Source organism: Podarcis filfolensis (genome assembly GCF_964270895.1).
Source record: "Podarcis filfolensis genome assembly, chromosome: 3".
Classification (NCBI taxonomy): domain Eukaryota; kingdom Metazoa; phylum Chordata; class Lepidosauria; order Squamata; family Lacertidae; genus Podarcis; species Podarcis filfolensis.
In genome coordinates, this window is record NC_139606.1 from 97405518 (window position 1) to 97419719 (window position 14202).

Consider the following 14202-nt stretch of genomic DNA (forward strand, 5'->3'; position numbering starts at 1 on the left):
GGAGGCAGAACGAAGCGAGGAGCGGAAAGCGAAGGCTGATAGGCTGCCGCACACCGCGGCTGACCGCGTCCCCCCAATCGAAACCAGCGCCACGCCCCCCGAGGCCGCGCCCCCGCCCCCCCAGACGAGGCCGGAGGTTCGGCGGGCGAATCGCAAAGCCGCCTGTAGGCGTGGCGGTTGGGACTGGTCGCGAGGCCGTCTGGGTGCCAATCAGCTCGCGGGGAGGCGTGACCGGTCCCCGCCCGGTTGCCGGGGCCGCCGCCAATGAGCGAGCCGGCGGTGGGCGGGCCCTGGCGGCGGGCGGCGCGGTTGCCGGGAGCCGTCGCCAATGAGGAGGCCCCGAGTGGGCGGGTCCGCGCGGCGGGCGGCTCTGGGGTTCCGTGTGGAAAGGAGTGCGAGGGGGTTCGGGTGCAAAGTTTAGTTTCAAACCGTCTGCAAAGAACGGCGGTGCCTCTGCTGCTGCTGCTGCTGGTTCTCCTTCGAACAGACGGAGGCGGCGGCCGAGGAGAGCGGAATCAAAGAAGCCGAAGCGTCGACAGCCTGAGGCGCAGTCGAAGAGCCGCCGGCCGCCGCTCCCCCACCTCCCTCGGCGACAGCGGCCGCTTCGTGGGCGCCGCCTGGGTCCCGCCGGGTCCGCTCCGTCTCGGGCGAAGATGGGCGCGGAGGCTCCGGTCCGGCGCCGGCACGGGTGCCGCCGGGCGCGCCTGATGTGCATGCTGGCGCTGACCTTCCTGTTCTTCGTGGTGGAGGTGGCGGTGAGCCGCGTGACGGACTCGCTGGCCATGCTGTCGGACTCCTTCCACATGCTGTCGGACGTGATGGCGCTGGTGGTGGCGCTGGTGGCCGTGCGCTTCGCCGAGCGCACCCGCGCCACCAAGAAGAACACCTTCGGCTGGGTGCGCGCCGAGGTGATGGGCGCGCTGGTCAACGCCGTCTTCCTGACGGCGCTCTGCTTCACCATCCTGCTGGAGGCCATCGAGCGCTTCACCGAGCCCAACGAGATCAAGCAGCCCTGGGTGGTCATCGGCGTCGGCGCCGCGGGGCTCCTGGTCAACGTCCTGGGGCTCTGTCTCTTCCACCAGCACGGCGGCGGCGGAGGAGGTCACGGCCACTCGCACGGGGGAGGAGGAGGGGGCCACCGGCGCCGGGGCAAGGCAGAGCAGCCTCCCGGAGAGCAGCAGAAAGAGGAGGAGACCAACACCCTGGTGGACAATTTCAGCAGCTTCAATGGAGTCAGCCTGGAGAAGCTAGGTGAGCTGGGGTGTGTGTGGGGGCGAGCAGGCCCCCCCTCTGCCCGGGGATGCCTGGCTTCTCCCAGGCACAGCCCCAAATATGAGGGGTACCCGGAAGCGGTCAGAGCCTCCATCAGAATCAGGTTATTGGGCTGAACAGGTCTTTAATATTCCCACTAAGCTGATGGCCTGGCAATATTTCTAGTCTGCACAAGAGCCTGTAAGCAGCACTTCTAAGCAGACATTTGCATTCTGTAGGTTCAAAGGTAAAATGAAACTGCCCTTTCATAAGGAGTTGCACACTTCAGATCTTGTAGTCCTGGTGGTGGTAGTTTTCATCGGTGCATAATCTGCTTCCTATTGTAACTTGATTCCATTTAAAGACCTGGCAAAAGAGGAAGTGCTTCTAGCTACTGGAAACCAATACCATGCAAAGGCTTTGGGTGTAGATCAAGGAATGTCAAGGAGCTCATTCTGCCCATCAGGAATGTTGGGAAGGCAGTTAACAGAAGCTGCTGCAGCACCCATTCGTTCTGTTTTATGGAAGGACCCCTTTGTACAGAACAGGAACACACCTTACTTTATAGAATAAGTACCTTGAATTCCCTACATGAAAGCCACCAACATTTCACAGTCTTTGCTGGTGGCATTAAGCTTTCGCAGAACGCAAGGAAAGGAACTACTGCAGTGCTTTTCAAATTTCTTACCTTTAGAGTCCCCTTCCCAAGATGTCTGCTGAGACAACCCAGCATGTCTACCTTTGAACCTTGCAGAGGAGTCTGATGCAAATTTTAAAGCACATAAGTCAGGTCAGGTATGCCTTCCATCCTACGTTAATGAAAAGTATGACTTTAGGAACCATAAGTTCCTGTGACCATGCATTGCAGGGGAAATTCAGTAGTGGTGGACAAGCTGCTACAGAGGAAGTTACTGCTGTTAATGTTCTTGCCACTGAGAAACCCTTGGACTTCTCAGAACAGTTTTGACAACTGAGGTCCTACAATCAGCCTTCTTTCTTTTACAGCTTGATGAAGGAAACTTTATATCCTATAGCACAATTTGGGCTCATGGAGGAATCTGCAGAATCCACTATGTAAGGGTTAACACGTTGCGTTAAAGTAGACAGAGTGGCAAAGCTCACAGGAAGCTGCAGCTTCTGTTAACTGCCTTCCCAAAATTCCTGATGAGCAGAATGAACTCTACTGACATTCCTGATCTACACCCAAAGCCTTCGCATGGTATTGGTTCCAGTAACTAGAAGCACTTCCTCTTTTGCCAGGTCTTTAAATGGAGGCAAGTTGCAATAGGAAGCATATTATCCATAGATGACAATGATCATGACTATAGATGTGGAATGTAAAATTTCTTATGAAAAAGCAGTTTTGTTTTATTTCTGATCCTACAGAATTCAGTGTCTGTTTATATGTGTTGCTTACATCTCTTCTACAGACTTGAAATATTGCAAAACCATCAGTGTACTCAGAATATTAAAGACCTATTCAGCCCGATATAATTTCCTGGGATAGTACCAAAATAAAAGTGGAGTGGTACAAATGTTTACATTGTTGCTCATTGCTATGTCAGCTGAACTACTTTGCTCTGCTTTGGTATTCTTGCTTAATTTTGTTTTCATTAAAGCTTTTATCATTAGTAATTTGGTTTTTGTAAAAAAATGAAAATAAAGGCCCTATGTATTTGGACAGTCATCTCTTAATTTCAGGCCACTGGAACTCATAATTGATCCTAGCAACATCTCAGATGAAAGCATTTGTTATCTACTGCAGAAATAAATGGGAATATATGGCAATACACTACATTTAATACAATTTTAGTTTATGCCAGTAAATTATTTTACGTCTCTATTTCATGTTTTAATAGGGAGTCAGTGCTAGGATAATAGTCAGGCGGCATATTATGACAGCTGGTAGGATCTGGCCAAGTAGTTGTATGGCAAAGTTCCCTTTCATAGAGAAGTGGACCGGCTTCTCTCTTTCTGTCTCTAGACGGTGCATGTCTTATTTGTACAGCCCACCAGTCATCCTCAGTATTGACACCTAGGTAGCACACTGTTATTCCTCTAGGACTGTATGTGGCCCAGAGTTTTCAACTGAAGCTAGTCCATACAGTTGAAGGATGGTTACCTGTCAACAGACTACACAGCTATATTTTCTTTACTGAACTGCAGGTGAATGGAATTAAATATATTTTTTAAAAGTTATTCCAAGCATGGCAAACCTTGTATGTCCTGCCCCATGTATAGTAAGGATTTTAAGTTGAACGTAAGTTTTGCAAAATACTAGTGGGGCATAAACTTAGTCTGGCAATAGTTGGAGGTGATAAATGTTAGGCCTGGCAGGGTGGGACTATCACAATTAGGCAATATGCTGGCTTATTCACGGAGCTTTATTTCTTGGTGCAAAACAGGAAGGAGGATTTCTTGAGTAGTTCCTATAGCTGCAGGTCATGAAGCCTAATAGTGTTGTATCAGTGTGCTTAGTTCATATCTTAAGCATATACCTGTTAGCAGGCCTTGACTTTCTATTACTTTTAAAAGCTGTCTTTTTTTAGTATGCATGAACATAACTCTTGAACTCACTTGAGGATGCTACTTCTGGGACTTGTAAAGTACATTATATAGGTGGAGTTTACCTGGTGAAACAAGTGTGGGAGTTGTGATGGTTTCCAGTTCTACCGGTTATATTGGTGAAATCACCAGGCAAAATTTTGCTCACAGTCGGTATCCATGCGTGATTATCTCAAAAACTTTTTGCAGTTCACAAAAAGAAAAATCTCCTTTGATGTAATGGCTGGTTTGTATCGGCAAACCCATTTGTATGATATTCTAGTGTGACAACAATTGCTTGTGTCAAAAAGCTGCAGAGAGGTTTCTCAAAACTATTGGTATCTGGGACAGTCTCTTTTATTTGAATCAGAACTGAGGGCACACTTGTAAAGGAAGATGGGTGCATGTTTGTTTCAATAAAATTCAAGGTTGGAATAAATTCCAGTTCAAAATAATACTTGCATAACAAAGGCTGCAGTAATGGCATTTGACTTCATACGGTCTTGACAGATGCCACTCTTTTTTGATAGACATCACCTGCCATTGCTGTGACAGGGCTTCTCTGTCATGACATTGTGGACACGTAGGCATGTATAAGCTGTTTCATATCTGTGATATGATTTTTCATGGTAGTGACATATTTCAACTGATGGTACCTGTTATGCAGACTGGAGCTTTATTTTTTAGAAAATAGGAAATGTCTCACTTCTCTCCCCATTTCTTGCTTCACACAGACTTCATGCTTCTTTAACCTTCCCTCCCTTTCCACCCAATCTTACTGAATCATTACCTAATTTAATAAAACAATACATGAGAGCTAGTGTAGTGTTGTGATTCTGAACTTAGAAGCCTCCATTCAGTTCTTAGCTCTGCCACCATCAAGCCACCCTCTCTCAGCTGGCTCCCTTGTAATACAGATATAATAGTGACCTACTTTAGTGTTATAATAAGGAATACTGAGAATACATGGAATCCTTTGAATGCTCTGAATCAGTGTTTCTAGATTGCAAGTCAGAACCTATAGCTGGGGCATGCACCCAATCTAGACTAGCAGTAATACCACCATTTTGTTGTTTTTATCCTCTTGGGTTAGGATATTCCCCCCCCCCAAATGAGAAGAGCAGAAAGGTGGTTATATTATTAAAATATTAATATTGGGATTCCTTATTACAGGTTGCTGTTAAAAGTGGGTCTGTGATCTGAAAAGACGACTTCTCTCTATAGTGTTTGAAAAACCACTGACTTGGTTGCTGTAACAAGTCATTATTCTGTAATGCGGTGTGTGTATTCTAGTGGTTCCAAAACTCTACAAAGAGAACTGCCTTCTATAACTCCCCTCCTCCAAATATTATATTGTCTCCACTATTGCTAGCGGTCTGTTAACCCACCCCACAAGGCTTCCTATCCATGTAACAATGTTGCTCTTGTGTTTGCAGGTGATGGGGCAAAAGAGAACCAAATGGAACTTCAGCCAAATGGGAATATTGATAATGACACCTCTCTGGACATAGAACCTGACGAAGACACTAGTGGTCAACTCAATATGCGTGGAGTATTTCTTCATGTTCTTGGAGATGCCCTGGGCTCCGTTATTGTTGTGGTGAATGCTTTAGTATTTTACGCTTACTGGACTCCTTGCCCTAAGGATGGGCCTTGTATTAACCCATGTATCAATGACGATTGTGCAGAAAACATTACTCAGTTGTCTAGTAGAATGAATGCAACTGAGTTATGGAAAATTCCTGTAGCTGGTCCCTGCTGGGTTCTATATTTAGATCCTGCATTGTGTCTCATAATGGTTTGCATTCTGCTCTATACAACTTACCCACTTCTTAAAGAATCCGCCCTTATCCTTTTGCAAACTGTTCCGAAACAAATTGATATTCGTTCTTTAAATGCGAAACTCCGCAAACTGGAAGAAGTTGAAGCTGTCCATGAATTGCATGTTTGGCAGCTGGCAGGAAGCAGGATCATTGGCACTGCTCACATTAAATTTAAGGACCCAGAAACGTACCTGAAAGTTGCGAAGGATATTAAAGAGATATTTCATGATGAAGGGATACATGCAACAACCATACAGCCTGAGTTTACTATTGGGGAGGCTGTAACCAAATGTGAACTTCCCTGCAGAACCCAGTGTGCTCTGAAGCAGTGTTGTGGAACTACGGAAAAGACTAGTGCAAAGAAGACCGATAAGTCCCCTTCCGTTTCTATTTCTTTCTCTGAAATAGCCATTGACTCTTCACAACACAAAACCAGGAGGACTAAATCAGAGTGTATACCTGCTGTAAAGCTTGAGGAAGATCCTAACAAACAATTTGAATCGTCTTTGTAATTCCCAAAGTTGTGCTGAGTGAAGTCTGCATTCAACCACAGGTTGATTTTGAGAAGAAAGACTAGCATTAAAGAGACAAGTTGCAAAGTATTGTAATTGTTGAAATCCCTGTTCTGGTCACGATACTTTAGGCTGCCTGTTTGAAAGGATATAATTGTGCCGTCCCAACACAATATGTGCTTGTGTTAACTTTTAGTTGAATTGCACCGAAAAGTTTACAGATGCTTCAACAACTCTGGATAACCAGTATCAACATTTCTGCCAAGATGCTTTTTTTTTTTTGGATTAAAAATTAAAATTGAGTTCTTCAGCAACCCATTTCTCCATTTGGAAATCAGTATGTGTTAGAGAAATCCAGGAAGAAGCCTTTCTACTTATTGTGTGTGTGAATGTGAATGTTTTACAAACCATAAAGAAAGGAAGCCAAAGTTGGCAGAATTATTTTTTTAAGGTAGACTATTTGAGGATTTTTTTCCCTTATACATGAAAAAGTGAACCCTATTTCATGTAGGTTATACTCCATAGTATTAGTAGTAGCATCTTAAAACATATCTAGTACTGGTTTATTAAAAAAACAAACCCTGTTTTTGTGTTGTACTGGGGGCCTAATGAAAAATGGCTGCTTTGAAAATAGGATTTGTAAAAGATATGCATATCCACATGACTGTAAGGATAACTTTTAAGACAGAAATTGACCAGTCCTTTTAAAGGCATCTCAGTTTGTGCATTCCTCAATTGTATAGGTTTAAGAATTTGTTAAGAACACCTTACTTTCAAGTAAATTTATGCCAGAACTAGAAACAGCTGATATTTGTCATTGCGGTGTCATCTATGGCTTGCCGAAATGGAAGGGTAAATATTGTCTGGATTACATCTAGTTTTGAGTTAAAAGAATGTTTTTTACTTTAAAAAAAAACACATGGAATTTAGCAGTGTATAAACATTAATATATTCTCATTTGATGTATTTCATGATGAGCCGTGATGAGCCATTTTACCCAATGTGCAGCTGAAATGCATTCTTTTTAACACAATACAGGCAGCTGCTTCATGAAGCAACTGTTACAACTTACTAAGCTTCTTCAAATCAACCTCCTTAACCTGGTGCCTTCCAGATGCTTTGAACTGCAACTCCCCTCTGCTCCAATCAACATGGCAGTGGCCAGGGGTGATGAGTTTTAGTTCAAAACCACCAGGAGGGCATCAGGTTGGAGAAGGATGTAGCACACCTTGGCTTATTGTGACATGAGTGAGCTTTGAGATTCACCTGTGAAGAGACCAGAAGCTTTTGCATCCACTTTTGATCAATTGCAGCTGTTCAGTTCATCCAAACTCAATAATAATTATTAAATAAGATTTGGTTGAAACAAATCAACTACAAACTATGGGTTATGAAGCAGGCTTTGTTTCAACAAATCATAGTTTATCCACAGTTTAGGTTTTGGATATAATGGTGAATTGTGCTCAATTGAAGCTAATAAAACAAAAACAAAACCAGAAGTGAAAGCTTTTGACCTCCTTGTAGCCACACAGAGGAGCAGCAGGAGCTTGAGACTATTTGGGCCTTCTTCCTATCAATAAACCATGGCTTATTGTGACATCTGAACTCCTCCACCAGTCAATTCTCATAACCTGGAACACATTTTGTGTAGTGAAGGCATGTGTTGGAGCAAATTCTAGCCTACTTCAAACTTTTCTGCTCTTTGGTTTTGAGGAGCAGTTAGTGCTACCTGTTCAGAAATGGAATTGCTGCACAAATTTGTGGATTGCAGTCAAGCCACTTGGCTAATCCTCTTAAAATCAGCCACCTTAGTTCTATTGAAGTTGCAGAGGCTAATCTTATGTTGAATGCAAGGATGCTAGCCAATAGGTTTCTGGATCTCAACTAGCCTTTACCCGTTCTTGATCAATTAAAAATAGAGCTAATTCTTAAATCAGAGGTGGCATTAATGCTGACTTTTCTAAAGCTTTTTTAAGAGCCCTTATTGGAAGTCTTTATGGGATTGCAAAATTTCCTTATATATTTTAGTTATTCCAACAGTTGATTTATGTACAATTGCTGTAGAACCAGGAAAGAGGACTGTTGAGGTCTTCCTTATGCATTGCTACTTTACCTTTTTTGGGGGGGAGTGTAATTTGCATTGTTTAAATGCAGGCTCTTTTATTATATGGCTATTTAGGTTTGTTCCCCAACTTCAATTTGTCATTCTTGACATGGAATTGCAAACAAAGCAAGTGATCAGTAGCTTCCACTCTGCACCTCCTGCTCAGCAGCGTTGCAGTCAAACCTCATTTTTTCAGAACAAAATTATTCTGTTAACAAGCTGTAAATTGTTGGAAAGGTGTATTTGTGAAATGATCAAATACATCTACCTTTGCCTTCTGGGCTCTTTGTTATAAAGGCCACTTGTTTGTTAATACTCTGAGTTTGTCCCCCACATATTATTGCACGCATGTAAAAACTGCTGTAGAATTCTCATGGAGCTGTATTTTAATAAGATTTTTTCAGCTGCTTTTCTTTCACATTGACATGGCTAGATTGGTATAGTTGGGAACGGGCAGGCATATATTGATGGACAGGCAGAAAAGCTACAATAATACTGTAAATTCCGGATCTTGAAGCCAAGGTTTCCTATCTTTTTAGTGCTAGAAGTATGAGCTTGCTCACTCTCTGTCCCTCCCTCCCTCCCTCCCTCTTTTTAAAATGTGTGTGGCCTATATTCCACATAGTAAACATTCTAGTTCAATAGAGTCTCACTTTTAACCTCATCTGTCCCCTGATGGGCCAATTTTTTTTTTTTTAAAATTCTGGGTTAGTATACTTTGCAATATGGTAATAGCTTTTTTCAAAGACTGCTGCGTCTCTCTAAAGCACGAACTTTGACTCTCATATTGAGTTTGCACTGCAGTGGTAAGGGAGAAAAGCAGCTAATTGTGTACCAGGTGTGGTCCTGATTATTATTATTATTACTATTATTATTATGCAATAGCTTGGCTTTTACAACAGAATATGTTGTGTTCATCTCTGCTTTTGCAGGTAAGGTTTCCGGTATGTCAGCTGTCTTAGGTACGTTTGGAAAAAATGGAACAGCTGGAGTACCTCCAAACTACAGGAGGCATTTTTTGTACTTGATTGTATATGAAAATATTGAAGCCAGTTTTGCAAATTCTTGTATAAGATAGTATTTTTCTCCTGAATGCTAGTGGTGTTGAAGGCTGTTCCATGTAGATAAAAGTAATTAACACACTGTGCTCAGGACGTGCATTTGTGGTGAAGTGGCTATGCCAGTTTATTCTGCTGAAGTTTTGCAGCGAAAACTAACCATAGCTTTCTGGGATATTGCAATGAACAGAGTGCTAAGCCACCTCACATTACAAGTTTCATTGTGAAAACACACTGTTGTATTCACTGACTGTTAATATATGAAGCTGCTCAAAGAGATTTGAAATGATTGAACACTTAGGGTCTGTTTACTGCATCTCGAAATATTTGTAGAACCAGCCTCTAATACAAAGGGTGGTATTCAGCCTTTTACTCAAGAGCAGCCCTGTGGAAATTAAAGGACATAGCTTAGCAATGCCCACTAATTTCAGTGGGACTATTCTGAGCAAAACGTCGTTGAATACTACCCAAATAAATTACCTTTACAAAAGAAAACTGAGTGTTTAACAGTGGTACCTAAAGTTCTGGAGAATGTTTCAAAACCACTTAAAGTGCTGGAAGCAAGTAGTGCTGAAGATGTATTTGTTATGTTATAAAATCTACTCCCCACCCCCCACTCTCCCAGCCTCTGAGCACCTCTAACTCTTGCTGTATGCAAATGAAGTTTCTGTTCAGAGACTCATTTAAGAGCACTGAGAGCAGCTCTGGCACTGATTCCACTGAGATAATGGGAAACTGTTTAGACTAGAATGCACTTTCTGACTTTTCTCATTGATGGGGCGGGGAACCACCTTTAACACTACATCCTCTGCTTTTTGACTTTTTAAGTTTCTCGTGAAAGGAGTATTATGTATTTAAGGGTATTAAGTACAATATTTAAATATGCTGCTTTAATTTCATAACAGCATCGATGTAGCCTTCTGGGACTCTGGCTTATGTTTACAAAACAATTATTGAATATTACAGTAAATATTCTATTTTGGTTCTATCTTGCACCATTGCTTCACCTCTTGGTGGACTGAAAGGTACTATAATGCTTCATGTGCCTGAAATAAGAACATATGTGACAGATTATTTTTTTTTGTAAGCCAAATGCAGCCTTACTTATAACAGGAGCTTTCATACCTCTGTGATCCTGGGTTTGTCATTAAAATGCCTGTGTGAAGAACACTTCCATGTCTTACAAATGTGTGAGCCTGATTTTTCCCCCCTCCCCCACTTGCGCTCTCTCTGTGTTAAGTGTTCCTGGGCTTAGTCTCCAAACCCTTACGCTCAGTGGTAGCTAGAGAGGCATCTCTCAAATTCCATGGGTCGTATTCGAAACCAATGCTTCGGAGACATAATTGGCATATCTGTATCTCGCGACATCATGCCAGTGACAACGGGCTTCTGCTAAACCAGTTATGACTCTGTGTTTCCTTGCATAAAACCTGAAAACTGAAAAGGAAATAAATGTTGCTGTATAAAACATGAAACTTGGCACGGTCCTTTGTTTCTCCTCTTTTAAACATCCCTTCACTTACTGAAATTGATTTGGTAACATCAAAAACATTTCTAACTGGAGGTTTGGCTAAATGAATTTGTTCACAGTGGGTGTGTGGGTGTGTCATGCAAGGTTAGTTTAAGTAGAGTTCTGAGACATGAGATCTGGCTAACAAGGGCCCAGTTTTTCACCAAATCTCAAGCTCCAGGCCAGTTAGGCAGCATAGGTCTAGAAATGCTTTCATACCCCGCAACCTAATCTGGCTGCTAGGGCTGTGCACATGTTGCTACAGTCAGAAAATCAAGAAGCAGCAGAATCTAGATCAAATCTTCACCTCCCTGATTCTGAACAGCTTATCAAGTCTACCCACCATGCAATTAGTTCTGTGCATAGTTTTATCAGGGGTGCACTAGCTAGAAAGTCCATAAAAGAAAATTGCGTAGCATTAATATGTAGTTGCTGACATCTCTAGTAGTTGCAGTGCCTATATGCAAATTTCTGCTGGCTCAAAGGTTGCACCAAGCAGCCTTTTGTTACAGAAGAACTAAAAGGAAAAGCAAGTTCTTGTTGTCTGTCACAAAGCCTGTTAAGAGAGAAGCCCATAAACATTTTGTTGAAGTCCTAATTTTGCCAAGGCTAAAATGGGAGGAAGACTTGGGCAGATCAAAGGCAGAAGAGATTAAACACTGCCACACAGCTCTTCAGCGTGTCTTTAAAGTGTCCATAAAGGAAACTATCCAGGGAAGCAAAAACTTTAAAAAATCTCATGGATCACACAGCTGGGTATATGAAAGAGCAATGAAGACATAAACTGCTTTGGGAAAATCTTGTTCTTCCCCTTGGAATTACACATGTTTTTCGCTTGTGATGCAAGAGGTCTAACATTCTTGCTTCAACTTTAAAGCACCTGCTGTTCTTGTTTCTGGAAAATGCAACTACTTTGGTTGATACAAATATAGGCTCGGGTGGGTTTCTTTGTTTAGACCCCAAGCGCTTTGTTTTCGAATGTCTGTAGTCAGACACTAGAAAACCTCTACAAACATTTTATAGACTGACCTCCGGAGCAGAGCATTCATTTGCATATAGGTGGCTAGTAAAAACCTTGACTTGATCCTGCCTTGACGAGTTTAGTGACATGCTTCAGTGCATTCTTCATAGATCCTTCCCTTGTATAGAATTGGCACCTGCATCTTGGAGCAGCTGTCTGGGCAGCATGCATTGTGCACTCCTTCCAAAATGTAGATGCATAAATTAAGTTAAATCCATATGGATTCACTGTATACACATTGGCTTAAAGCATCTGTGTCATTTCACCACAGTGCTCCCTGCTTCTGAAGATTATCCGGGTGGGAGAATCATTTGGTGGGAAATGTGCTATTATTACTAGTTTGGCTGCGGGAGAACTGGGGCCAGCTCTGCCATTAGGCAGAACAAGATTGCTACCTTAGCTCAATTTTTGAGTGCTACGAAAGTGCAGAAAGTTGTATTTTGACTGTGAGGGTGGGGTAAGATGCACGAGGGATTTTCTGCCTCAGGTGCTAAAATAACTTAGAAGAAGAAGAAGAAGAGTTTGGATTTGATATCCCGCCTTTCACTCCCCTTCAGGAGTCTCAAAGCGGCTAACATTCTCCTTTCCCTTCCTCCCCTACAACAAACACTCTTGTGAAGTGAGTGGGGCTGAGAGACTTCAGAGAAGTGTGACTAGCCCAAGGTCACCCAGCAGCTGCATGTGGAGGAGCGGAGACGCGAACCCAGTTCTCCAGATTACGAGACTACCGCTCTTAACCACTACACCACACTGGCTCTTAGCTGGTTTTGGGCACTCTGCAGCTTGACTGGGGGAGGGATGTCATTTATTGCAGTGCCTCAGGCAGCAAAATATATTGGGCTAACCACGAAGGAAACAGAAAAACCTATGAAGTGAATACCAGTTTAACAGTTGGCTTTTACAATGTGCTGTGTGAAAAAACTTTTTTCAAAGGGGGGCAGATTTGATGAAGTGAACATGTGTGAGGGCTGACCAAAGTTGCTGAGTTTTTTTAAGGATTGAAGTTGCTGAGCTTTTTTACCCCATGACATATACTGCCACGGGCGACGGATTTAATCGACTGGCGGGCTGAATTAGGCCCCCTAAACGGACTTTGGGCATGCCTGAACTAGACTCGTGGGCTGAAGGTGCTTTTGCCTCTTGTTTTGGCAGCAGCCCTTCATGCTGTAAGGGAAAACATTTTTCAAAAGGAAAGCAGCTTCTGGTTTAGCACTAAGATCCAATCTTAATTTTTTTAAATAAGAAAGCTCAGAAATCCATTGGCTACCACAGACCGTTTGGTTTGCCTGAACTGGCCGCATGTATCTCAGCCCATGTGTTCAATATGAGCTGCTGTGTGTCCCAATAAGTGAGGACCGGATATTCTTTTCTCACAGTTTATGAAATGCCACTGGGTGAAACTGAGGCCTGGTCTGCTCATGAGGCAGAGGAGCTCAGAGGTGGGAGAACAGAAGGCTCCACTAGATTGCTGGTGCAGAATTCCATATTTGCATGCTCTCTTGTAAGAAACAAAACAACCCTGGAGACAGGGACAGAAAACCAGTATCACAAGGAATAAACTGGGTTTAGAACTGTGCAGGAGTAGACTGTGCAATTCTTAATTGTTTAGGAGGAGTTGTTTTTTACAGAGAGGAGCATCCAAAACTGGTGCCCCTACACGTAGTGTGAAATGGTACACTCCAGACTCTACCATCTCAGGATCACAGCTGTCAACTTTTCCCTTTTTTAAAGGGAAATTCCCTTATTCCGAATAGGATTCCTCACAAGAAACAGGAAAAGTTGACAGCTATGCTCAGAATTCTCTAATCCCCCCCCCCCCCAGCTCCATTCTCCTGTATGTGTAGACCAAGCCTGCTCCTGGCTTCTGTAAAGGGCATTCAAAGGGATGCAATCGATCCAGATTTATATACCACTTAATAAAAAAAGCTCTAAGTGGTTTGCATAAAATGATATAGAACATTCATAAGGAAATAGCAATAAAATGACATTTATCAAAATAACAGAGAAATCAACCGTTTTAAAACTAATGTGTATATAAAAACGATGTGTCTGCATGCTTCTTTGTGTCATTTATGCTGGTTTTTGGAGAATGTCCCAGCATTTTTTGCTCGTTTACAATCTTGTGATATGCATTTCACAGTGCAATCTTATACATGTCTACGGAAAAGTAAGCCCTACTGACTGTCAGGTAAGTCGGCATAGAGTTGCAGTCTCAGATGCATATCCGTGTTCTTTGGTAAGGCTGTGCTAATATATACTGAGTTCTGGAATATAGGAAGCAGCCTTATACTAAGTCTGAACATTGCTCCATTTAGCTCTGTACTGTCTATACAGGCTGGTGGAGGCTTTGACCTTGAATAAGTGTCAACTAAGGGATTG

General features: G+C 42.9%; 1 protein-coding gene across 1 annotated transcript; it reads left to right on the top strand.

The window, feature by feature from the left end:
* Positions 1–325: 325 nt before the first annotated feature.
* SLC30A1 (solute carrier family 30 member 1) lies at positions 326–10767 on the top strand. Its single transcript, XM_083605755.1, has 2 exons — positions 326–1251; positions 5232–10767. Exons 1-2 carry the CDS (start codon positions 654–656, stop codon positions 6128–6130), a joined length of 1497 nt encoding a protein of 498 aa, XP_083461881.1. The 5' UTR covers positions 326–653; the 3' UTR covers positions 6131–10767.
* The last annotated feature ends 3435 nt before the right edge of the window (positions 10768–14202 follow it).